This window comes from Anser cygnoides, chromosome 2 (genome assembly GCF_040182565.1).
Source record: "Anser cygnoides isolate HZ-2024a breed goose chromosome 2, Taihu_goose_T2T_genome, whole genome shotgun sequence".
NCBI lineage: Eukaryota > Metazoa > Chordata > Aves > Anseriformes > Anatidae > Anser > Anser cygnoides.
In genome coordinates, this window is record NC_089874.1 from 67,042,277 (window position 1) to 67,069,135 (window position 26,859).

The window sequence follows — 26,859 nt, forward strand, 5'->3', positions numbered from 1 at the left end:
CATTTTATTTAGAAGCAGAGCAGAGACTAAGAACAACAAAAGTTGCTTACATTTCTGTTATGTTTAAAAATAGAATAGCATTACCATTTCTTTTTTTTGTTTCACCACAGATTAACACGTATCAGAATATGCTATATATAAATATCCTAATCCATGCAGCATTTATTAATCCACTACAGAAATATTTTCAACATATATCTTTTGAAAATATAATTTAAATATAATATTTTAGTAAAAAAAAAAACAGAACACCTCACCAGAAGATTCAGTTTGCAGATTGTTTTCAATGTGCTAGAGCTCTTAATGAAGCTGCTCCAATTACATCAAATAATGTTGCACATTTTGCCCCCTGCCCCAAGAATCACAAAACAAAACAAAAAAACAGGTTAAGAATAAATGGTGATCACTTCACGTCCACTGCCTCGGACTAGGAGAACTCTGTCCAGACCTTCTGTCAGTACTTCCAAAAACTCCATGTCTGAAGTATCATTAAGTCAAAAGATCACAGAAAAGAAGCAAAACAGCTACTAATGACCCAAGATGTCTGATGTACAATTAAAAAGCAAGTTCATCAGGAAGCTTTCCTGTGTCTCTCCCTTTGCTGCCCAATTATGCTTGGGCACTTCCACCTGCTTATTCAGGCAGAAGAAGTGAAGACTAATTCTGGGGATTTCTACAAGAAAATGTGTTGTTCTGCCCTACTGACCTACATAAAAGAGAAAATAGAAAGTTAAAAGAAAAGTTCAACATTGAGGAATGTCTTGCATCAATTCAACTGACAAAAACTCCGTGGCTGACAGTGGTAGCACTATCAACACTTGATTTTTTTCTGTGAAATCGAAAGTAGACAATGGCACAACCAAAAAAATCAAACTTCCAATTTCAGGAACTATAGAAGCAATATAGCAGAGGATACAGTTTTCATCCCCTTTTCTGTTTTTAGGAGGTCCAGGCATATTCAGGAGAACTAGTTGCGCATGTTGTGATTTATTAAGTACCACTCCATTGAGCTTCACAGCAGTATGCATTCTTCTTACATTCGACTGATTCCTGTACACAAACAAATCTTTTTAGGTATTGCCACAATACTTATATATTTGTGCTTATAAATTAATATGTACACATCTTATGCATTTGAATTTATAAGTGTAATCTGTATACATGTATAATAAGCTATTTTCATGGACCTCACTCGTACATATTCAATATAAATTTGAGAAAATGAAATGCCTATGTTTTAAAGATTTTTTTCTTCAAAAATAAAACTTAGAATTGCCTGAATATCATCATTAAGTGAATTGCCAAAATGCACAACCCTTTCAATTGTCGGTTATCTTTTACAAAGATGACACAAAAGCTTAATTTCAATGGAAATGAAATTTAGTCAAATACTGAGAATCCTGCTAATTGAACTACATAAATATGTAACTGGATTTTGCAAGAAATTCTAAACATTGAAGGAGCTACAAAAATACAACAGAAAGATTACGGTATTTGTTATCATGTCCAGTACAAGACTTCCCCTGTGGTCCTTTGCAGGGTTATTGTAAGCCCGACAAAGAAAATTCATAAACAGCAAAGAATTTATGAGGAAAAAAAAATTCAAAAACACACAATAACACCCCACCCCACCCTCCAATTCCCATAAAATCATGTGAGCTCAGCTGGGCTCCCATACTGCCTTAGGTCTGGCATATGACTAGTGGCAGGACATAGACATCCTCTGAAGTGCCTGACCAAGTCCAGACTCTTTTGAATTCCACCAACAGTAGTCAAAATGATAGTACAAACGCTTCAGCACTGTTTTAGCTTAGGAAAACAATGGACATGAATGAGATCCCTTTTCCCAAAACAAAAATATTTTGGATCTCAAAATTTACAAAAGAAAACACACACTACTTTGTTCTGCTGCCACAGGCAGAACAGCAGGTCATTTCAGTGGACTAACCCTATATTTAATTCTAGACTCTTCCAGCAACACAAGGCCACCATCAGATTACATAAATAAGTGCAACATTCAGAAGAGCAGACAGACACAGGTTCATTCAAACAAAGGGTGGGACAACATAAATGGAGAAGGCTGGGTGCATGTGTACTTGTGTTCCAGCACACCCCATTTTACTGCAAAGGGAACAGCTGTTAACACTAAACTATTAGAAATGGCATGTCTCAAGTCATATTTTTATCCTTAACTTTGCAGGTGCAATCAGAAAAAAACGACATTTGGCCTGAAACTTAGTGATCTGTGCAGACCAGCCTCACTAATACCCATTTTCCTCCAAAAGACAGTGACATTTTTAAAGCTAAGTTTATCAGGCTGGGGGATTTTCTGTCACAAGGGCCATCTGTCCTGAGTAAGAACCAACTGTAAGCAAACCATATATGGAACAAAAGAATACTTGAAGCTCAGCTTTTCAGAAGCAGAACAGCAGCTTAAGGGGACAAAAGAACAACTATGAGGAGAGAGGTGTATAACTGAAGAGGTGCATAAATACTGAATTAGAAATTTTAAGCTACATATAAAATAAAGGCGAAATAGGGTAGATGTAAATTTGTGATGGAGCGGACAAGCATTCAGCACTGAAATAATGGGTCAAATTGACTGTTGACTATGTACAATGTAAATTGAGGTTATCTAACCTCATTTCCCTTTCAAGTGTTGGTCAAAATGAAATAATATATGGAACACAAAGTAAGCCTTCTAGTTTTCAAAAGAAGCTCAAACTGGTAAACAGACAAAATGAAGACAACACAGGTCTGAAAAACAACAACAACAAAAACAAGCAAACAAACAAACAATAAAAAACACACAGAGCATCATGAGCTGCTTCCACACAAGTACAAGTAGAGATGAGATGCCCCAAATGGTGCACTAGTAAATTTGCACTAGTAAAGGCCAACCTTCTTACTTTGCTCTTAAGACAGGATAGTGGGTATTCAAAGGCTGCAGGTGTCTATACCACCTACCCCAGTGCTGTTTGATGCCTCCACCTAGACAGCTGCTGGAGGGTGAGGCTGCAGTGCAGACTTCAGACTGCAGGAAGTGCCTAGATCTTTCTCTTATGGCAGGCACAGAGGCTTACCTGTTTGCAGAAGTTGTGCCCAGATGGAGGGCTTCCTGCAGCAGGTAGCCAAGCTGCTGTCAGAAGTGAGAATCTGACTGCACAACATCAGGGAACCTGAGGAGTTAGGTGGTTCCATGTGCAGTTTGCAGCAGACCCACAATCAGAAACTCCCCCCGCAGGAATACACATAAAGAAACAATGCTCAAAACAGAAAAATGAAGCTTGTTACGGCAAGGACAATCTGAAGGGACTTCCCCCACTGCCTGATATGCCCTTCCAGAACCAGTTTACTGCTCTAGGGACTACAGAGGAAGGACCTGTCATGTCAGGGGAGACACTGGTGTTGACTGAGCCAGCTCAGTCTATTCCCAATATAATGATCAGTCTAACCAAGAAAGAACGATGGGTGATAGTCATAGCTGATCCTCTTCTGCAGGGAATGTAAACACCCATTTGCCAACCTGACTTAACCTCAAGAGAGGTTTGTTGCATATAAGAGACTCACGCTGGGGATGTCACCAAGAGACTACCAAGCCTTGTACAGCCCACAGACTATCCACTGCTTTTATTTCATGTGGGTATCAATGACTGTCGAGAGCAGTCCAAGGCATATTATGAAGGGCTACAGAGCCCTTGGAGCAGCTGTAGAGGCTCTTGGAGCACAGGTGGTCATCTCTTCAATCCTTCTGGTGAGAGGAAAAGGCTTTGAAAGGAACTGGTGCTACAGACGGGGATTTGGCTGTTTAGACCATGGGACTCTTTGAGAAACCTGGTCTGGGGACCACTGAGGACTGATGGGGTCCATGTGTCAGAGAAAGCAAAAAGTATCTTTGGTTACAGGCTTGTCAAGCTGGTGAAGAGAGCTTTAAGGTTGCTGGGGGAGAGGAACGCTAGTCCATAAGACTTTTATTGGTCAGCATCAGCAATAAACGCTCAGAGATGGGAAAGGGAACAGGTGTCAGTGGGAGAGCACCTGAAGGGGAGCACAAAGGAATTTCAATCACTTCATCCAATAAAACAGTTTCATCGGCCCAATTTAAGTGCTTCTATTTCCCATGCTGCACTTATTTAAACAAGGTGAACTTGAATTTTTCTTAAGTCTCAGGACTTTCATGCCTGGAGTGCTGTGATAGATGGTTACAGACTCTACAGGAAAGATATGTAGGGAAAGAGAGGAGGTAGGGTAGCCGTTTACAGTAGGGAATGTTTTGACTGCATAAACCTGAGTGATGGTGATGAAAGGGTTCAGTGTCTCTGGGTAAGAGCCGGGGAAAGGCCAATAAGGCTGATATTATGGTGGGAGTCCATTACAGCGCACCCAACCAGGATGAAAATATAGATCAAAAATTCTATAAGCAACTAGAAATCTCACAATCACTAGTTCTCGTTCTCATGGGGATCTTCAACTTCCACAAAGTCTGTTGAAAATATAATACAGCAAAAGGGTGACAGTCTAAGATATTGCTGGAGTGTGTGGAGGATAAATCCCTGACACAGGTGGTGAGGAAGCGAACTAGGGAAGGTGTCCCACTTGAGCTGTTGTTTGCTATCACAAAGGACTTTTGTGTGAGGTAGTGGTTGCAGGCCATCTTAGGCAAGCAATCACAAAACAATAGAGCTTTTGATCCTTGGTGAAGTAAAGGAGGCAATTATCAAAACTGCCTTGGATCTCCAGAGGGCAAACTCTGGCCTATTTTGAGATCTGGTTGACAGAGTCCCTTAAGGAGACAGTTCTGAAAGGCAAAGGACCTAGGAAGGCTAGAGCTTCTTCAATAATGAAATCTTAAAAGCACAGGAGCAGGCTGTCCCAATGCACCAGAAGTCAAGCCAGTGGTGGAGAAGATCAGCTTGGCTGAACAGAGAGCTTCTTCACTTAAGAAGAAAAAGAGAGTTTATGAGATCTGTAAGAAGGAGCAGGCAACTCAGAACTGCTGTCAAGTCGTGCAGGCAGAAAATTAGAAGGGCCTAAGCCTAACTAGAACTCAATTTGACTAGTGCAGTAAAAGAAAAATGCTTTTATAAATACATCAACAGCAAAAGGAGAACTAAGGAGAAACTCCATCCTTTGTTGGATGTGAGGGGAAACAGTAATGGAAGATAAAGCTGAGGTACTCAATGGTCTTTTTGCCTCAGTCTTTACTTAGTAAGACCTATTGTTCTCAGTGTACTCAGCCCCCTGAGTTGGAAGATGGTGACAGGGAGTGAGATGAAGCCACTATAATCCAATGGGAAGCTGTACATGACCTCCCCCATGTTTTGAATGCTCAAAAGTCTACAGGGCTGGACAGGATCCACCAAAGAGTACTGAAGAAGCAAGAAGTCGTCCTCACCAAGCCACTTTCAATAATTTACCAGCACTCCTGGCTAACCAGGAAGGTCCCAGATGACTGGAGATTAGCCAATGTAACTGCAATCTACAAGAAGGACAGGAAGGAGAATCCAGGGAATTACAGACCTCTCAGTCTGACCTCAGTACCAGGAAGGTTATGTCATCTTGAATATCATCACACATTCTGTGATCAGATCCAGCCAGCAGGTCCTGCTGCCTGACTAACTTGATCTCCTTCTGACAAGACGACCTGCTTATTAGATGAGGGAAAGGCTGTGGATGCTGTCTACATGGATTTTAGTAAAACACGTGACACTTGCCCACAATATCCTCCTGGAAAATCCAGCTGCTTATGGCTTGGACAAGTATATGGCTCAATGGCTGAAGAACTGTCTGGATGGCAGGCTCAGAGTCACAGTGAATGGAGTTCAATTCACTTGACAGCTGGTCACCAGCAGTGTTCCGCAGGGCTCAGTACTGGGGCCAGTTTTGTTTAACATTTTGCTAAAAATGATCTGGATGAGATCAAGTGGACCTTCAGCATGTTTGTTGACAGTACCAAGTAAGGTGGAATTGTTAATCTGCTTGAGAGTAGGAAGGCTTTGCAGGAGGATCTGGATAGAGTAGATCGACGGACAGAGTCTAATTGCATAATATTCAGCAAGGTTAGATGCCAGGTACTGCACTTAGGTCATAATAATCCCTTTCCACAGTACAGGACTGGGGAAGAGTAGCTGGAAAGTTGCCCAGGTGAAAAGGACCTGCAGGTGCTGCAACAACCAGCTGAACATTATCTGACAGTGTGCCCAGGTGGCCAACAAGGCCAATTGGCATCCTGTCCTGTATCAGAAATAGTGTGACTAGAAGGACTAGCGAAGTGGCTGTCCCTTTGTATGCAGCACAGATGAGACTGCACTTTGAATGCTGTGCTCATTTGTGGGCCTCTCACCACAAGAGAAATATTGAGTTGCTCACGTGTGCAGAGATGAACAACGAAACTGGTAAAGGGACTAGAAGACATGACTTAAGAGGAGTGGCTGTGGGAACTGGGATTGTTTAGGCTGGAGGACAAGAGGCTGAGGGGAGACATTATCACTCTTTAAAACTACCTGAAAGTAGGTTGTCAGTCTCTTTTCTCAGATGGCACTGACAGGGTGTACGGAAACTGTCTCAAATTGAACCAGGGGAGGTTTAGATTGGATTTTAGAAAGAATTTCTTCACAGAGAGGATGGTCAAGCATTGGAATGCATTGCGCCTAGGGAAGTGGTGGTTTTTCCATCCCTGGAGGTATTTAAGAGACATGTGGATCTGGCACTAAGAAATATGGTTTATCAATGGAACTCAGTAGGCCAGGTTGACAGTTTAACTTGATGATATCGAAGGTCTTTTCCAATGTAAATGATTCTTTGATTCTACTCTATGATTTTTGTATGCTAGAGCCATACCCAATCTATTATCTGCACTCACTATAGTTCTATACGTGGATTGTGGAAGTGAGGCAGAACTGGCATTTGATGGAATGTGAAAGTTCTTTGTGATATAACTACCTGGACAAAAAGAATGGAACTTATCACAGTGGGGGCTATTTTTCTAGACCAAATTTATATTCACTTTTTATTGTATTTTTTTTTATATTTTCATCTGGTGGAGAAGAGTACTGTCAGATTTTGCATTCTTCTAGAAACTAAAGTACTTGCTCTGTGACTTACCTTGAAAGTTGATGATATTTAGAAGAAAACATTAACAGATAATGAAGAAAACTATTTTTCAGTGATAAATGCTAAAACACAGCATAGAAAACAATGAACAAAACAACATACAAACTGCAAATCATGATTTAGGAACATGCAGACAGTATACACCACCACAAGAACCAGGGAACACAACCAAAATTGCTTAAGTGAAATGAAATTTAGAGACTTACAGATTTCCCCATTCTCTACATGGAAGGGAAGCAAACGTATAAAAAATTATTTTTATGCTATCAGGTACATGTTAATTCAACAATAGCAATGCATTGTACAGGCACACCAAGTTCAAACTATAATTTCCACCCTGATCATATACAGTAGTTTTTAAATAATAACACCTAAAGTCTACACCTTGTACAATTCTAAAGAAACAGGAAATCTTTCCAACATTTAAAAGAAAAAAAAAAGTCTAAGAATTAGAGCACCTGTTTTTTGTTCTGAGCTCCAGAAGGTGAGCAAGATGTTTGGAATTTGCAAAAGGCAAATTCTTTCCAAAAAGCATAGAGCAAATCCACAAAACAATTTAGGATTTTAGGAAAGTACACCTAGAATTAGTGCCTAAATCTGACTCTAAGTCCTAGATTTAAGATATGTTTCCTCTAGACATTAAATTTCCCTTGCCATCCACAGTTTTGATTTGAGCATGGGCAGAGAATAGACCAGACCATGCTTAGAATTCCTTTCCTTCCAGAACTCAGAAAAGATGCGTGCACTTGAATCACAAAACAGGAAGGAGGCAAATAAGCTGATATCCTTCTTTCATCGGTTTCTTGAGTCGACTATATCAGGCCTGACAGTAGCTCTTATTGAGTAAGTGACTTATATTTTAAAAGATATTAAGAGATAAAGCATAGTTTCACCAGGAAATACTGAATATATCAAGACATACGTATAAAGCAATATAGACCTTGTGCTTATATACTCATTTTAGAGGAAGAAGACCTAATAAATTTTTTCCACAAAATCATATAAATCTCTTTCAAGATATTTAGTTTATCTGATTCTTTGTACTTCTACCACTTCAACAAAACACAGTAAATTTAAGGGAAATGATATACAGTAAATAGGTACCCAGAAGGATAGAGGAAAACGAAAGTTATCATTAAGCATTTAACATTTGTGCTTTCTGGTACAATCCATAAGCTGAAAGTCTTAAAGTCTGTCATACTTTAGATCCATCCACAACATTATGAATATTTTTATATGTATATTAACAACGTTCATTACTTTTTTAATATTATATACATATAAAAATATAATGAATATTAACAACGTCCATTACAGACGTTCCACCCAGCCTGTCTCACAAAGATGGCATTTAAGTGAAGTGCATGGGAAGACCGTGTTTGTACTCAACTTTAAACCTGAATCTCTTAAACACAAACAAACAAACAAAAACTATGTAACAGCAACAAACCAAACCAACCAACCAAAATCCACCCAACAAACAAGAAAACCCTACACCCAAAACACAGAATCGAATACAAACTCCAACTATCACACGTGTACTTACGGCTTCATGTTGAAAATATCTTTAAAACCAGACACATTTGTGTCTTTGTTTTTATGCTTTTCAGCTACAAACTTTTCTTTGGTCCAGGTCATTTGCACTTTTTCTGGCACAGAAGCAGCCACACTTGCTTTGACAGCTGGAGTTAAGTGCGAGGCTGTGTTTCTGTCATGGATCAGTTGAGCCTGGAGACAGACAGACAGGCAGACAGATAGACACACACACAAAAGAAACCAAACCAAAATTCAGCCAAATGATCACTTGTAGATTATAGATTATTAATACCTTGAAATTGAATTTCACTGAAGTATAGCAAAAGAAAAAAAAAACAGAAAAAGCCACTGTATTTTGTGAACAAATATCAGAAAGTGTTTTGATATTGTCATTAAATGAAACTGCTTGTAAAAATCTAGTTATTTGTTTACATTTGCAGGATTACTTTTGGGCTGGGACATGATTCTTGTAATGAACTAAAGTGAGTTTGAATCCAACCTGAGGTTAATCTTTATTAATACCAGGGGCTTATGACAGTGAACAATGTGTTGGACAGTGCTCTCATTCTTCCTCAGGTTTCTATCAGATAAATTGTTATTTTTAATTTGCTGTGACAATGTTGTAAGCACTGCACTTGAAAGATTTTATGTGCCTTTATCTGAACTACCAGCATGACCATTACACTTCTAAAACCACAACATTGGATTTTAGAGTTTCCATGGTTGAAGTGAAGGCCAGCCATGTTCCATTTTGATGGAAGGAGCATAGATTATTTCTGCACGCAAATGCATTTTACATAACAAAAGCCAATCACAGTCTTACCATGGAAGAGCCTTGTCTTCTGTTCTAATAGCAATAACTCAATAAATCAAACCTTTAAGAATATAATGTTACTGCCTCATGTATAAACACTTCTGAGATCTCCATTTCCCACTCCCCTTTGTTCTCTTGAGGAAAAAAAAAATAGAATATTTAATTCTTGTTTACTTTCCATCACAATACATTGTCCATAGGCTTTTGCATTTCCATCAAAAGTAACCCAAGTACAGTATCTTAGACTCTTATGATTGTAAATAAATAGGTATTGGTGGAAGGATGATTGTTATTGTGGTTTTTGTTTGCTTGCTTCCTTGTTTTTAAAGTTTTAACAATTAGGAACCATCTTCAGATACTTATTAAATTGTGAATTGGATCCCCTATTCCATTCAAGAACCTCAATTATTCATGCTAGTGAGGGGCATTGTCCCTCCATACATGTGATGATTCAGAAGAATTGATTTCATTTAGTCACAATCAAAGACATGAATAAAATTGAAGCAGATAAGAAAACTGCATTCATTCTCAGAACACTGATTCCCCCCAGTGGTTCACAGACTGTAGTTGTAGCTGTTTTAACTGCCTAAGTGCTCCTGTGTTTTTCCTAAATTATTTCTCTCATCCCTAGCCTAACCTTGAGGATTCTCAAATCCTGGAGCTCATTTTTCTGGCTCACATCTCTCTGTATGATGGTCTTCATATCTCCCCCAAAAAAGTAAATCATGAGTCAAGAGTATAAATCAGAAGTTACTGTGAATACAGTAGCTATTGTGAATACGGAAAAAGTTAACAAAATACATGCAGCTACTATACCTGCTATACTGCAGTATCCAATAAACTAAAACTTCAAACTAACAGATGTAAGATGAATTCAATTCAGTTATGCTTTAGGAGAAGCTAGTTCTCCATTTTTGGAAAGACAGTGAGGCCAAAACAAATTCTGAACCTATAGCACATTTTCATAAAAATGCACAGACAAAAAAGTACATTTTTGTTAGTGCTACTTTGATAACAAATTAATTCCATGTAATAAAAGGCATGCTTCCATACTTCAAGAAGAAAGGGAAACACAAAGGAATACTGCACTTCTACAAACTAGGCTATGCATCTTTACAGATAAGCAACACTTCAAGTGCACACTAAAAGCATTGATAACATCAGTCAACTTCCTTTCAAACTCAGTAAGCAGAAAAAAAATAATGACTAAAAAAGCCCTATCTATACAGTCTTTGAGAAGCTTCATCACTTCAGTAAGGGAACTAAAAGGAAAAGCAATGCTCTGAAAGCATGAAATGTGCTTATTAATCAAACACCCGCTATAAAAATTTGTAGGAGAGAAAAGGCAGAGAAATAGTGTTGCCTCTAACTCTTAAGAAAACCAATTGCTCCCAGATAATATATGAATTTTTTTAATCGAAACTGTGACAAAATAGGATGCAATTCATGTCACAAACATCATCTAGAGAAAAAAAACATAGCATGATTAAGACTATACTAAAATTAAAATTTATGAAATGCTGTTTTGGTAACAATCAACATGTTCATTTCTAGTTCAGTTTGCAATAGTGGCACTAAGTGTTGCAATGGGAAAGACCTATACAGCCAGTACAATGTCCAGCTACCTCCTCCTCTCCACAGTCATTAGTCATCAGTGCCTGTACATCTTGGCCAATGGACTGTAGACTAGAGTAGCTTTTTCTTCTGATTGAGCCTCGAGACTCATCAGTGATGCTCTGAATCTGGGACAAAAAGGTTACCAATGACAAAAATAGTCTAAAGAAAAAGAACAGATGATTGTATTATTCAAAATAAAAAATGTCTTCATTTAAACAGATGAGATTTGGTATCATAGGTTATTATACACTTGGTTTGTTTTCACAGATGTGCCACTTGTTTATATATGTATATATTGTGGAGTTCTGTACCTAACTGCTAACAGTTTCAAGAAAAGTCTCTTTACAGAGATTTGTTAGATCATGAAATGAATTGAAACATTATGGGAACCTCAAATACTCACATGTTCATGAGGGTCATATCCATTCCTATGTGTGATGATTCAGATGAATTGATTTCATTCAGTCACAATCACAAGTATGGACAAAATGTAAGCAGATGAGAAAGCTGCTTTCAAGTTCTAACTGTAGATTTATTCCCCAGGGGTTTACAAACTATAACTGTGCTCTTCATCTACATGTGTCCACATTTCTGTCAATCTTACCATCTATGCAAGAGTACTTACGTGGAATAACCCAACACCAAGTAGTGTTGGGATGGATGACCGCCATATCAAAACTCGAACAAAATTGCTGCCTGCCCCAACAGTTAGAACTAACCAGAGGAAAAAGCCAACCATAACCAAGCAGATCAGCAAGGAGGTGAATCTATCTCTACATTTTTTTCCATATCACAGAATCACAGAACGTTAGGGATTGGAAGGGACCTTGAAAGATCATCTAGTCCAACCCCCCAATATTTGAAGCATTATTGACAAAGTCAAGTAAATAAACGTTTAGCAGATGCACCTAAATCTGCAGATCTTATTCTTTGCAGGCATATATTGTAATTACGCTTGAACGAGAGCAAACCAACCAACTTCATCAAAAAAAAAAAGGGAGAGGGAGAGGGAGAATCTAATGTCTCCTGTGCCCCAATTCTGCAAGAAAACCCAGCCATCACATGGTCAAGATCAATCAAAGTTCACTTAAAAATAAGTGAGAGAAGGAGGGAGGACAAGGACAATTCCTCAGGTATACGAGCAGGCCTATGAAGGAAAAATGAAAAGAACAATGTACAAAAACAAATTATCTTGATGAAGGTTTGAAGAAGTACAAGCACAAAGAGCTCTTTTTTTTCCCTTTTTTCTTTTTTTTTTTCCTTTTTTTTTTTACTAAAAAGATTTTAGGTAGATTCAGACCAAAAGGAAACTATTATGACACAGATGAAAAGGAAATTACAATGTACAGCAGCACATTTCTATAGCAATACAGTGTAACTTTAGGAAATCCTACAAAAATGAAAAGGATAACTAAGGACAAAAACAAAGGAACTACACAGGCATGAAAGATAAATGTCAAAAAAGCTTAGGTGTTAAATGAGTTACAATTCCCATTAGACAAAAAACACCAAGACAAATATTCTAGTTATTTCATGAATGAGCAGTTAAACACTGTAGAGGTCTCTCATTTGGCATGGGAGGGAAATCACTACAAATGACAGAACAGCCAAATTATTTAATCACTTTTACAGCACTAAAACATGTTGGTAATAATAGGATAGTTAATAGAATAAATGAGTGGAGAGAAACACTAACCAAAAGTGAAAAAGAAGATCATTTTTAATAAAGTTACAAATATTCAGGAAAACACAGCTGCATAAAATTTGTCATTACGATGTACAAAATACCATGGAGGACTAACAAGAGTAGGGGAGCAGCAAACAGCATCCTCATCTGGAAGAAAATATGGGCTCAGAGGATTAAAAGCTAGTCAGCCTAATTTTGTCTTTTGGTGCCACAAAAAACACAAAACCCAACAAGAAAAAAAAAATACACACACACACAAACCCACAAAAACAAACAAACAAAACCACCAGGAAAACTATATGAACACTTATTCAAATACATATGGATTTTTTTTCTTCAGATTATTTTATTCAAGTAAGTGAAACCTGCTGCAGAGAAAGTAACATAGAATACAGTTATAAAAGCTTTTGACAAGTGAGAAGCTGATAAGAAATCACAAATAAGAAACACTGTTTTCAGATTTTTGACAGAGTATCTTACCAAGCTGAAATTCCTACCTCTCTTTCTCTTTCATTCTTTGATAGTTGCATCTGTTTTAGCATCTGGGATCGCTGTTCCATCATAAGTGTCTTTTCATACGTAAATGCAGAAATGTCATTTTCAAACTGCAAAAATGATTGGCATTAGAAACATCCGAAGTACTACTCAAAAAATGACCAACATTTAGACACTTGTACCCCACTTATTACTGCATTCATTGAGCCCTAGATTCATTTATGGCATTAGAGAAATCCCAAATGTATATCTGATTGACCATTTCTGCTGTTTGAAGATGAAGTGTTAAGAATAAAGACAATCTCCTACTATAAACTGCCATACTATACCAACAGCAATGTAATGTTAGCTAAATTTGAGGTACTTGGGACAGACTTTCCATTGATCTGTTCCAACAAGGCTGCAGAAGTGAGGAAGGGTCAAAGGCATTTGTTCAAACTGTTTGCATTGCTAACCCCTGAGCATGTGAGAGTTATTATTATCTAAAGACACCCTGTGTCTTTAGAAACAGTCTAGAGTCGCAACATAACACATTACCCTTTCTCCGGTGAGAACTGTTCACTATAAAAGCACTTATGAAGAAACTCTAGTGTATATTCTCACATGAGCTCAAAGCTAAAATACAACCCATAGCACTTATGTGTGCTGCCACTGACATTTAAAGTATCTCATCATTTGGAAGATTCTCAGGCTTAAATATGGCCCACGTAAGAAATGAATAAATTGTGCTTCCTATGCTGACTTCTGCTTACAATGCAACCAAGGCCTTTCTTGTGGCATTCTGTCCATCTTCTTTCACCTGTGTATGCCACAGCATTTATTTTTTTTTAAGTTATTTATGCTAATTTAAGTGATTCTTAAAACAGTATAAACTTGCTTTATGGCATGATAAATATTGAGAGGTCAGCTATCTCAAAATATTCTAAGAACACCAGATCTTGAAAGGAACAACCCATTCCTATGCCCCCTTCATATCACTTCAGAATGAGTGGAGTGGATTTCTGGTCTTAGGTCTGAAAGTGAAATTACACTTTTCCTTAGTTGCCAAATGGGTATGTACAGGTTACAGCTTTATCCCTTTCTTTTTAGCAGCTTACACTAGTGTTTAAAAAAGAACAAAGTACAAAATTTACTTTGTCTGAATTTGAATCATGAATCTGTAGCTACATTGTCTTGCTGTTCAGTGCCAAAGAGACTGACAATGCCAAAAACAACAGACAGTATCATGGGGGGCTGAAGATTCCTTATTCCAGAGACATATTTTTACAACAGTTAGAGAGATGGACACATTAGTCATTTCTCATGCTGGATGCCAGGGATTATTAGACTACACATATTTGGTCTTTTTTATCAGTGACCACTCACTAAAAATCTCTTCAGTGTTGTATTTATGCTAACATGTTAGTTTCAAAAAGACTAAATCCAGTTTCCCAAGTTTAGTCTCAATTTCAGTGAAAAAAATGCAGTAACATACCATTTCAACAACTTCCACTTCAGCATTCAGGCGAAGATGGTACAAGAACATCTGAAGATCCTTCTTCATTTGAATGCTATTATCATCCATTTGAGCAACAGTGAAGATACGCATTTTACATTTTCTCCAAACCTATCCAAAAATGCATTATTTATAACTATTCATACTACAGTGATTGCTATCTCCAAGTATAATTCTTTCACAGTGAAAAGTATTTCACTAGAAACATTTAGAACTATTTATTACAAAATGAAATCCCAGCCATTTTCTATTGTCCTTGCCTTGTGCTGTCGAAGGAGAAAAGGCAGTAACATCAGCATACCACCATCATGAACAATCCACCACACATCTATGTTTCCTTCAGTAAAACGTTCTTGATTTGTTGGAAACAAATCAATGTTCTTAGCCACCAATAAAGCCTGCTGAGCTGCTGTTGTTTCTCGTACAGTGTCTGCAAGGGAAAATAAGACATTTGATCAAGAACTTCTAGTTTTCATTCCCAATGTTTGTTTTTTTTTTTTATTTATTGTTATTGTTGATGTTTGTTTTAAATTTAAAAGCTTAAATCCTCCCAGATTCTGCCTTGGTGAAAGAGGACATTCTGGGTTTAGTGAATAATCTGCTTAAGAGGACAAGAGAAGCCATGGTTAAAGAGACTGAGTGCTGAGAATACCCACTCCACATGAAGTTAGAAGTGGGGAAATACCAAGTGTCCACTGGATACTCAGCCTCACATTTTTCCCCACACAGCAAATACAATAGCTATATAGTTGTATTACAACTGCAATAAGAGAGTCAACACGTACCAACAAAATTTTTCCACGAGAAATGATTTTCTGTCCGCTTCCATGACTGTGGCCACGCCATCAAGACTGTGTTGTGTTTCATTCCTCCTAGACCAGCTGACTGAATCAAATGTGATATTCCATCTCTGAAACTAGGAGATACCACAATCTGGCAAAATCCTTTAGTCTTTTCTACTGCCATTAAGGCCTTAACGTTCTGTGTGAAAGGAAGATTACACATGAGGAAGTACAGTCAACAACACTGATAATAAATACCATAAGGAATAACAATACTACATAAGAGAAAAATATTAGACACAATGTACAACCAACATCAAGGAGCCACTCCAATTCTCCAATAGTGATTTCCAACCTAAACATGATTTCATGATGCTACAATTCTATGGTAACTAAATCCCAAAATAACCCCTGAAAAGACACCAGAGGTTTTACATTTGTTTAGTTATTCAGCCTTTTATTTCCAAAGAAGAATCAACAGGATATGAGTAAAATCACATAAAATAAAGCTAATAAATGCTGCTCCAAGTGAAGCCAAAACTTTCTTCACTGAGAAAACACCGTATCTATGGAATGGCAAGTCCTTCTTTTGGAATTGGAAGGGTATGGAAAATGGGATGACAAAGACTTTAGAACTCCTTAAGAAAGAGACGCATTATTTATCTGCTCCTAACATGGTAAAATAGATGTGCAGGAGACAATCAGAATCACTGGCTGACTAATGATAAAATAAGCTGACTAGATTTAGTTCCCACACTCCTCAATTTCAATATGGCTCCCCTTCATTTAAACACTGGCATACAGTCACATAACCATATAATTTAAAAGTAGCATTCCAAATGGCATCATGGTTTTGCAGACGACACCAAGCTGGGGGAAAGTGTCGATCTGCTGGAGAGTAGGAAGGCCCTGCAGAGGGACCTGGACAGGATGGGTTGATGGGCAGAGGCCAATGGGATGAGGTTCAACATGGCTAAGTGCCGGGTCCTGCACTTTGGCCACAACTACCCCATGCAGCACTACGGGCAGAGTGGCTGGAAAGCTGTGCAGAGGAAAAGGATCTGGGGGTGTTGGTCAATGCTCGCCTGAACATGAGCCGGCCGTGTGCCCAGGTGGACAACACAAGGACAACAGCATGCTGGCTTGTATCAGGAACAGTGTAGCCAGCAGGAACAGGAAGGTGATCGTACCCCTGTACTCTGCTCTGGTGAGGCCGCACCCCAAGTACTGTGTTCAGTTTTGGGCCCTTCAGTACAAGAAGGGCATTGAGGCCCTGGAACGTGTCCAGAGAAGGGCTTCGAAGCTGGTGAAGGGTCTGGAGCACAAGTCCTATGGGGAGCGGCTGAGGGAACTGGGGTTGTTTAGTCTGGAGAAGAGCAGGCTCAGGGGAGACCTTAGGGCTCTCTACAACTGCCTGAAAGGAAGCTGTAGGGAGCTGGGAGTCGGCCTCTTCTCACAGGTAACTAGTGATAGGACTAGAGGGAACAGCCTCAAGTTGCACTGCAGGAGGTTTAGGTTGGAAATTAGGAGACATTTTTTCTAAGAAAGAGTAGTCAGGCACTGGAACACATTGCCTAGGGAAGTAGTGGAGTCACCGTCCCTGGCAATGTTTAAGGAAAGGTTGGACATGGTGCTTAGGGAGGGACATAGTTTAGTGGGTGACATTGGTACTAAGGAGGTGTTTGGACCAGATGATCTTGGAGGTCTTTTCCAACCTTAATGGTTCTATGATTCAAAGGTTGACAAGGGAACGTCAGATTTGGCATTTCCTATGTTTTGATAGCATGACTTTGAAAATCCTATCATCATCAATCGCTTACGTGGGAGATAAGCATAGTTTCTAATGAAAGCACCAAAGCACCAAAATATGTATTTACAGAAAGCACCAAAATATTTTTGTCATTTTCTGTTTGTTTTAGAAGAAAATCGTTTGGAAGTTCAGAGGAATAGATGGTTTTGGACTCACAAAATAACCTTCAATAACACATACAATAGCATTAATGCATTCCTATTTTCTTTCAGATGAAGCAGCTTGTAAAAGTGGACAGTCACTAGGTTTGCTCTTTGGCTTCATAGTTGTGTCAGAAACGAAGAAGGCTGAGGACTGAAGAACTGTCAATTCTGCTCTGCATTTGGCCAGACAGTTTCAGGAGGTTTCTGGGCACTTCATGCTGCCCACAGTGTCCTTCGAAAGGTTATCCCTACTGTGGTAGCATCCTGTTTCTGCTTTCCTCTGAACAGACGAGAATCCTCTGAATTCCTGCCCACTTTTTATTCCTTATAGTTGCAAGCTCATATCTCTGTCTCACTGTATATAAGTTCTCACTAGGTTCTCTTGTCTGCTGTTCCTTAAGCGTATCTCCATCTCCCTCCTCATGATAACTGGAGGCCAGACAAAGGAACTGTTGCATAAAAAGTAACACAATTCTCTGCTCTTAGGTCCTGTGCCTGACCACACAAAGACTTCCAATCAAAAAGTACTGTTGCAAGAGAAGCTCTATAAAACACCAGTAAGGAGACATTTGATTACAAAATGATTGGTGCTAGCTTAGTGTGGTTTCACATAAGAAATTCTGTTCAGTATAGAAAAAAAAAAGTCTTCTGAGAACTTGGTATCAAAACTGACAAGTCTGTGTGTACAAACAGTATCTGCAAGGGCATGTATGTATATATATTTCCTTTTCAAGAGAAAAAGGAGAAATTTTGATTTTCCACAAATCTTCTAGAAAACGCATTTTCTAGTTGATGTTTTCCAAAACCACTGAGCCATTCAGACACTGTTTTAACATTTGTCTTCATTTATGTTTCAAAAGCAACTGTGTCCTTGATCTTGACAGTAGAGGGTCTGACTTTCTAGAGAACATAGAGATTAGGTCTCCCTTAAATTAATTCCCAGATCCATCTCTCAGAAATGCTTATCTATGTTAGAGGTGTCAGGTCCAAATAATTTAGTGCTTTAGGAGTCTTTACACAGATTTCAAGAAGCCTTGGATCAAAACAGTAGACAGTTCAACTGTTGCTCATTTCAGTAATACTGCAGATATTACCCATTTTTGAAAGAGATAAAAGACTACATGGTATTTTCTAAAAATGTTTTGTTTCTCTGTAAAGTTAGGAGTAAGACGACAGCTTTAGAACTCTATAAGCAACTATATATCTATACTACCACCAAATACCAATACTGGAGCTACTGCAGTATACAAAGAAGTACACAGTTTGTTTAAGATGAAGCAAAAATGTAAAATTGCTTTGCTTTGAAAATCAAAGTTTTATGAACAACAGATATTCAGAACTTCAGTCTATTAACTTGCATTTTTCATTCAAGGGACAGATTTAAAATTTAGAGTTCAGATATTTTCAAGTGCTTCCCACAAAAACATCTCCATGTAAATCCAAATAGGTAGCACAGTCAAATACATGTTGTCAGAAAAAAAAGAAACATTCAAATTAAATTGTGTTTGTAAATACAGTTAGATGTCATCATAAACTATATGACAACTTGCTATTTTTTTCTACCTCATCCTACCATCTTTGGGCATATGGGGCAAATAGTAAAGAGAAAAAGAATGATGTTGCTTTATATTTAAGCAACCAGCTAAGATACAGAAAGATTGTTCCTAACCTTAGCTCTTCTAAGTACTTCTAGGACAATGTAGAAAGCAGTATCAAGTATACATCTAGAGGATGAAATTATGCCAAAATTCTGCATTTTACAATAAATAAATCTGTTTTCTTCATAAAGTTATTGTTAAAAATCTACCACTTAAGATTTTTCAAGAATGTAATTTGATTGCGAACCCAGGGCCCTCAACACTGAAAATACATCTAAGAAGTATCGGCATGGTCTCATTCCATTAGGAATTTTCATAAATCATTTTGTTATAGTACACCAACCTAGTTTTTATTTATATATGAATATATAAAATATATACATATATCAATTGTACTGACAGTCAGAACATTTTTGAAAGCATTTTTTTACAGCAGTTTCATTCAAATTATCAGATTCAACATTTAAATGCTAATACAAGAGTTTGTAATACATCTTTTACATACCTCTTCAGCTTTCTGAGTTTCTGTACATTTATCCAAATAGGTTCCTTGAAGCACAGATCCCACAATAGTCAGCCCTTTACCAGCCTTCAACTGGGAGGTGAAAGAAAGCAATCTTGGATGTTTCACCAATTGTTCACAATCCAAATTTAACAAGACCAAAAGCTGAGGTCTGCCAAAAAAAAATTTACATAAGAGCACACACATACATAAAAGCAGGGAAGAACTGGAAAATAGAATTAACAAGCAATAAAATGCAGATTCAATGGCAAACATTCAAACATCAAGCAAAGAAATCATAATTAGCAGTAGCTACACCATTTCAGGTACATGAGCCACCATCCTCAACACCTTACCCTAAGAGAACAGAAGAACTAAGAGAACTAAAGAAGAACTAAGAAAACTGTTGAAACAGAATTATCACCCTTTGGAGGTTATATAGTCCAACCTGCTGCTTGAAGCAGTTAAATGTTGAATTGCACACCAGATTGTTTAGGCTTCAGTCCAGTTAGATCTCGAAAACCTCCAGGGACAGAGATTCTACCACCTCTGGGCAACACCTACCGATGCTTAACCATCATCATTTTTATTTTTTTTTCTTTCCATTTTATCATTTTCTCTCATTCTCCCACCATCTATTGCTGTAAAGAGTCTGTCTTTTCAGCTGTCTCCTCTTAGGGACCGGATGTTTACTAGCTAGTTATACTAGCTTTTAGGTTCCCCTTAAGCCTCCTCCAAGCTGAATAAGCCTAGCTCCCTCAGCCTTTCCCCACAGGAGATATGCTCCTGTGCCCCACCCATCTTGGTGGTCCTCTGCTGAATGTACTGCAGCTTACTGATGTCTGTCTGGTAGTGGGGTGCCTAAAACTGGATCAAATACTCCAAAGATATTCTAATGAATGTTGTGTGAAGAGGAATATTTACTTCCCCTCGGTAGGCTAGCTATGCTCCTGTTGCTGCAGTCCAGCAATGCCAAAGCCTACTGCTGGCTTACTATCCACTCAGAACAACAGGTTCTTTTCAGTATCCTTATCCTGTACCATTGCACTGGGCTAGTCTGTCCCATGGAGTAGACTTTGCCTTTGTCCTCCTGATTTTTCATGATGTTCATGTTGACTCATTCCTCTACCTCTTTAGGTCTTTCCTAGAGAGTCATAGCCTTGACTGCATTGACAGCACAAGTTTGGTTTCATCTGCATACTTAATGAGGTTGTATTTTTCTTCCTTCAATACACAACTTGCTTACTTTCCCCAAACAAAAGTTCTATAATTTTCCTGTCATTACTAAAAATTCAAAAGAACTACAAGAGAACTGGAGTGTATTTCCCTCCTCAACAAGAGCATAGCTTAAGATGGAACGAGAAGGTCTAGTTCTACCAATTACGTTGACACAATAGCAGGGTAAGTCATCTGTAACTGACTGCAGACATTTAACATTTACATTGAGTTATTTTAGTTGACATTTAAGTTAACATTTACACTAATGTTTATCACAGATGTCAAGCTCACACACAATATAGAGGCTAGGAACAAGCAATGGCTCATGGATTCTTTAGTAACTGCTTGGGTTCTTCAGCCCCATAACAAAAGGTAAAATAATACGAATAATGCTGTCACACAGAAGAGCAGCAGAACATTGCTTGTGCGTGTACCCAGGGATACAATCACATCTAGTGGCAGTTTCTTTTTTGTGTCTTCCACTGATCTGTGAGTTATTTTAACTTGCACTGCGTGTATCAGAAGTGACGTGTGAAAATACTTTTGTTTTTAAATAAGTTTTTGTGTTGGCTTTGAGAAAATTAATAGTTTACCAAGTAAAAGGAATAGATTGTAAAAACAGTAATGGACACTTATCCCCATTACAAAGAAAGTACTCCAAATGTGAGATTTTAATAAGATCTAAGCACTTTCAAAGATCTTGCTATGAAATTACATCTACCTTACATTATATTAGGTATAAAAAAAACATATTGCCACAAATAATGACTCCTCTGTGTATTTTTACAATGTATTTCATAGACGCAAAATAGAAGTCTTACAGAATTGCAGCATGTTTCTTTTGTTAGAGACAGTGGGACCAAAGTAAACTGTTCCTTTGAATGTGAAAATCTTGATAAAAAACATTAAAACCCTTCTGCATTTTAGAAAACTACATCAATATCACATGGATTTCAGTTCAAATTTACACATATCCCTACCAAGCTGATTACGTGCTGACCACAAGTTAACATTCAATTACAGTAAAACAATAGAACTGCAATGCCATCATTTCCATGACCAAGTAAAAACATTATTTTAAAGATGAATATCACTTTGGCCATTAGCTTTACCAGTAGTATTCCCAATAGATTTACATATTTCTAGAATGAGTGAACTTAGATGGCATAGACTTTTACCTCCAGTTCTTGGTGTGAGGAGGACCATCTTCAACACGAAGCAAAGCATAGCGAGCTGCATTCAAAGACAGTCCGCGTATTCCATCACCCCACTCTTTTTCTGCTCTTTGTGGTGCAGAAGACATTTAATTAATTTAACTAATTAATAGGATGCAGTTTATTTACACAAATTAAGTACATTTTCTTGGGTGAGGGATAAATAACAAACAATGAAACTCGCCTTTTTTTTTTACGTGAATGCTTGAAAAAGACTCATCTCGCACACTTAAATCATGAATGAAGACTAACCAATAATGAAGCAGTCTCAGGTTCTTTCAAGAGTTGTATTTATTAAGTATTTATTATTATTTATTTTGGTCTCTTTTATACTTCAAAAGATTTTTGTTTTAATCATGAGAGTCTCTTAAATTGCTTGTAAGTGGTAGAACGAAAAAGTGAAATTTGAGTTCCTATGCATTAGTTTTACATCTCCTCCCCACCCTCCTAAAGCTGTCTCTACTTCCTTTCCTTCCCAGCTTCTCACAGATGAACATAAAGCTTTATGCGTCTTCCCAGGGAGAGAGATTTGTCCGGACAGAAGTTTTTAGACTGTTTCAGAGTGGGTTCTTGCTCACTCCTCAGACTTAATCTGCCTTTGCATTTGTAGTGGGAGGGACTGAGTTTCTGCAAAAAAGAATCTTTCTACAAGGTAGATGCAACAGCTTATGGTCCAGCGTTTGGAGAATCTGTATACGAATTTGGATGTATACATATATATACATCCACAATATTTTATGTATGTATATACATACATATACATACAGGCAGAATTCCTTTCATCTGATCTGACTTGCTGGCTAAAACAAGCAAGAGAATTTCTTTGTAATGAAACCAATAGCAGGAGCTGTTATAATCCAGGAAGACTATATCCAAGAAAGCATCTATCCTGGAGATGGAGGTATTAAAAGATGGAGAATCCACAACATGGAACAATCTATATCTGTTGATCTACTGAACACTTGTGCTTAATTACTCATCAGAATAACTAGACTCATTTCAATTTTCTGGTCTTGCTCTTTTTTTTCTTTCTTTTTTTTTTTTTTTTGACTAGAATTGCATTGGATCTTTCCTTAGAAAGGAAAAATGTACACACCAAAATCATAAATACAGAAATAAAATCTAGAAGAGATTATTTAATGAACTGAGCATTCTCTTTAACTCTCTTTCTGTACTGCATTTCTTACAGGTGTGGCTCTTAAAGTACATTGCAAATTAAATTCTAGCCTTCAGAAAATAGATCAGTGGGCGCTCTGGATTGTTCTGTGTGATTGATTCTAAAAAGTGCTAAAGTCTACATAAAAGAGTAGAGTTTTATGGCTTTGGCACAAGATAATATAATATTTTTGTAGTAGTTCCTGTTTGTGTAAAAAGATGATATACCTGAAGTATCAAATTTGACAGCAAATTTTTTGTTCAAATGAAAACTTCCCAACCTTATTAGTTCTTATTTTGATCAGTTACGCCTGCTGAGGAGTTCAGAACAGAGCTTCCAGAGAAATTAGAACCTGCAAACTTGTAACCCTTAACAGAGATGGAATCTCACTTTTTTTCAGGGAACACTTTGTTCTATTGCTTCAGTTGTATCTACTTTATATAAAAAAGCTTTTTGCTGAATGTTAAATATATTAAATATAAAATACATACGATATATGGTCTTACCCTCTATATTCTATATACTTGTATATACATCCTGCAATTAACATGGCAATCAAAGCATAGTACCAGGAGCAAATGAACATCAAGGCAAGACATAAACTCATCCCCAGGAATGAAAGAGTCCTAGAAGAAACCATTTTTTCAATTATTAAATAGACATGCACGTGTTCTACAAAGTCAATTTCTTACTTAAGTCAACTCCCAGAACGACCTCTCTATACCTTCAAAGAATTTCATAGCTAAATATATAAAATACATTGTCACAGCTTTAGTTTATAAAAATTACATTCTGAAGCCTATGTGAAATAAATGTAATTGAAGAACTAGATATAATAGATTTACCACTATTGCCAGTTCTGTAACTCTACCATTATTTTTAAGTAGGATCTGTTTCAAAACATGCTATCGCTTACTGTTGATTTGAATTTAAGCTTTAAGATTTCTCAAACAATACTGAAGAACATTATGCTAATTCCAGCAAAAAAAATAATTTAAATTAAATTTTACTAATGAATTGTATGTTCTACTTACAATGTGGCATGTCTCAGGTAAGAACACACACACATAGTAGAACAGATTACTGAAAACAATCTTTCAAAGGCTTTAAAGAATGACTGAGCTGAAAAAGTCACAGAAACATTTCCAGATTAAAGTTTATATGCCTGTTTTGTACCTAATATCATTCAGACAGATGTAGGTCACCTCAGAACAGGACAGTTTTGTGTCTACTTTTAGTCAGATACTACACCTTGAATTTCTTCATACCTGCCTTCCAAATCAGAGCTAGCTTTTACTGGATTGACAAAGAACATAGAAAGAGACAACTTTTGTTTGGCTCCTTTAGTTTACCTTTTTATTACCATGCAAGTATTGAGTACAAACACATCTGTTCAAAGAAATGCTTTCTAGCTGTTCTATCAACCTAAATGTAGCCTGTCTAGAAAAGCAACAGATGCTCTTTCATGCTTAATTTCACCTAACCTAAGAGTCTGCTTTTACTCAAAAAATAATCCCAACCCAACTCTGACCAAGCATTTTGACACTCCGTTTGCCTGGCAGAAGTGATTATATAGACACACAGTGAATCAATTGGCTCACTGGTCTCTCTGAGGCAGGGGACAGGTTGTAGAAGCGTTGCCAAATCATTACAAACTTTGCAGCTGCCATGTCAAAACCCTTTGCTTTTTATTCCTTACCATGGCCCATCCTCCTCTGGCTACCCTCTATCTTACTCATCTGCTTTAGCTTTTTTGCTTTGGACCTTCTACTATTTCTTCCATAATCACATTATTTGGGAGAGGAGGGGCTTTAAAAGACAAAACAAAACAAACAAACAACCTCAACAAGATACAACACCCACATTTTCTTCTTGATGTTGCAAACAATACTTGCAATGATAAACTTCAGATACAGGCACTGAAATATTTGGAGGTTTAAGTGCCAAACTAATAAGTACCTACTGAGCATATTCAAAAAGATGTGTCAGGGATATAATTGTGGCATTTCATTTCCACTCTACCCTCTAAAGGGGAAAAAATAAACAACTCTTACATCCTAGAATCAGGCCAGTATATCTTCTGAAGGCTGTAGTTTTTAAAGCATTTTGGCAGTAAAATTTTTCAGTAAAATTTCTCAATTGAATCACTGCTAATAAAAAATCATATGCATTTTTAACATCAACTCAAAATTAAAGAACTCAATCTTACTCTGAACTTGTTCTAAGTCACTTAAGAAAAATACTTTGTATTTGACCCCATTGACTTTCAAGCATTCACTTTTCTTCAATTTCTGAAGCAATGGCTAAAGCATGACACAATTTAAAAATACTGATTGGTTACATAGCAAACTGATACATATTATTTTTTTCTGTACAAGTTTGTTTTTTGTATATGCTGATTATTTTTCTTTTTGCATAACAAAAATGAAAGTCAGCATTCCTGAAGATTTTCACCATTTCTTTATCTATATATGGAAGATGATACTCCATTACATCTTCATTCTTGCATATTCAGAAGGTCTGTTAGATAAGCAACATGTCATCCTCTCAACAGGCCCCTTCTCAGGGCCTCTGTATTAGTCACTGGTTTTCATGCTTGAAACTTTCACCAGCCCTATTCTAAACACATAACAGCAAATGTTACCGTTAGAGAAATTGGTTCATGGACTGAATACTAACTCATTGAAGTCAGAAAGGATATTTTGCTTAATTACAGCAATGCAATTAACAAATCAAGGCTGTATAAGCAGTTTTAATTTTTCTGAATGAAAGAATATCTCCTACCAATGGTAATACTTGAAACGAGGTCTCCAGTTGGGAGTCCGTAAAAGCGTCTGAACTGCACAAGCCAGATTTACAAACATATAGCACATCAGGAAAAACCTGTTACGGTAAAACAAACAAACAAAACCATTTTCCAACAGGAACGAACTAGACAGACTTGTGTTAAAAGGCTAAGTCTAAACACAGTCCAAAGAAAGTGCAGAAACTTCTCTACTGTGTTCACAATGGCCAACAGAACACAAGATGTAGATTAAATTAATGCTTTGTCTGCGTTTTGGTGGGGATAGAGTTAATATTCTTCCTAGTAGCTGGTATGGTGCTGTGTTTTGAATTTAGGACGAGAATAATGTTGACAGCACACCCATGTTTTAGCTGTTGCAGAGCAGTGTTTACACTAAGTCAAGGACTTTTCAGCTTCTTATAGTGCTCTGCCAGCAAGGAAGCTGCAGGTACACAAGAGGCTGGGAGGGGACAGAACAAAGACAGCTGACCCAAACTGGCCAAAGGGATATTCCATACCATATGACATCATGCTGAACAATGAAACTGGGGGAACTGGCCAGCTGTGGGGGAAAGAAGCACTGTTGCTTGGGCACTGGCTGGGCATTAGTCATCGGGTGGTGAGCAACTGCACTGTGCACCACTTGCTTTGTTGTTCTTCCCACCTGACCCTCAACCCCCCATTAAACTGTCCTTATCTCTTGCTATATATCTTATATCTTAGCTTTTATCTTAGCTTGTTTCTTAGCTCTTAGCTTGTTTCTTAGCTCTTAGCTTGTTTCTTAGCTCTTAGCTTGTTTCTCAATTTGCTCTCCCATCCCACTGGGTAGGGCAGGGAGCAAATGGCTGTGTGGTGTTCAGCTGCCTGCTAGGTTAAACACCAACATGCTGGTAG

The 26,859-nt window shown here is 37.6% G+C and overlaps 1 protein-coding gene across 5 annotated transcripts in view; it reads right to left on the reverse strand.

Annotated features, from left to right (window-relative positions):
• Nucleotides 1-235: 235 nt before the first annotated feature.
• Nucleotides 236-26,859, reverse strand: part of LOC106044342 (solute carrier family 12 member 7) — a 78,009-nt gene continuing 51,385 nt past the window's right edge. For 3 of the 5 annotated variants that reach the window (XM_013194308.3, XM_048075636.2, XM_048075637.2), the window contains exons 14-25: nucleotides 25,965-26,063; nucleotides 23,687-23,806; nucleotides 21,989-22,093; nucleotides 19,596-19,764; nucleotides 15,543-15,738; nucleotides 15,018-15,187; nucleotides 14,737-14,868; nucleotides 13,265-13,372; nucleotides 8,660-8,841; nucleotides 7,320-7,334; nucleotides 917-1,050; nucleotides 236-478 (exon numbers count right to left, since the gene is read on the reverse strand). In XM_013194308.3, coding sequence (XP_013049762.1) covers nucleotides 387-478; nucleotides 917-1,050; nucleotides 7,320-7,334; nucleotides 8,660-8,841; nucleotides 13,265-13,372; nucleotides 14,737-14,868; nucleotides 15,018-15,187; nucleotides 15,543-15,738; nucleotides 19,596-19,764; nucleotides 21,989-22,093; nucleotides 23,687-23,806; nucleotides 25,965-26,063 — 1,522 coding nt within the window. In that variant the 3' untranslated portion in view covers nucleotides 236-386. Of the gene's footprint in view, nucleotides 479-916; nucleotides 1,051-7,319; nucleotides 7,335-8,659; nucleotides 8,842-11,088; nucleotides 11,206-13,264; nucleotides 13,373-14,736; nucleotides 14,869-15,017; nucleotides 15,188-15,542; nucleotides 15,739-19,595; nucleotides 19,765-21,988; nucleotides 22,094-23,686; nucleotides 23,807-25,964; nucleotides 26,064-26,859 lie in introns of all 5 variants that reach the window. The other 2 variants (XM_066992284.1, XM_066992283.1) reach the window with 2 other exon arrangements.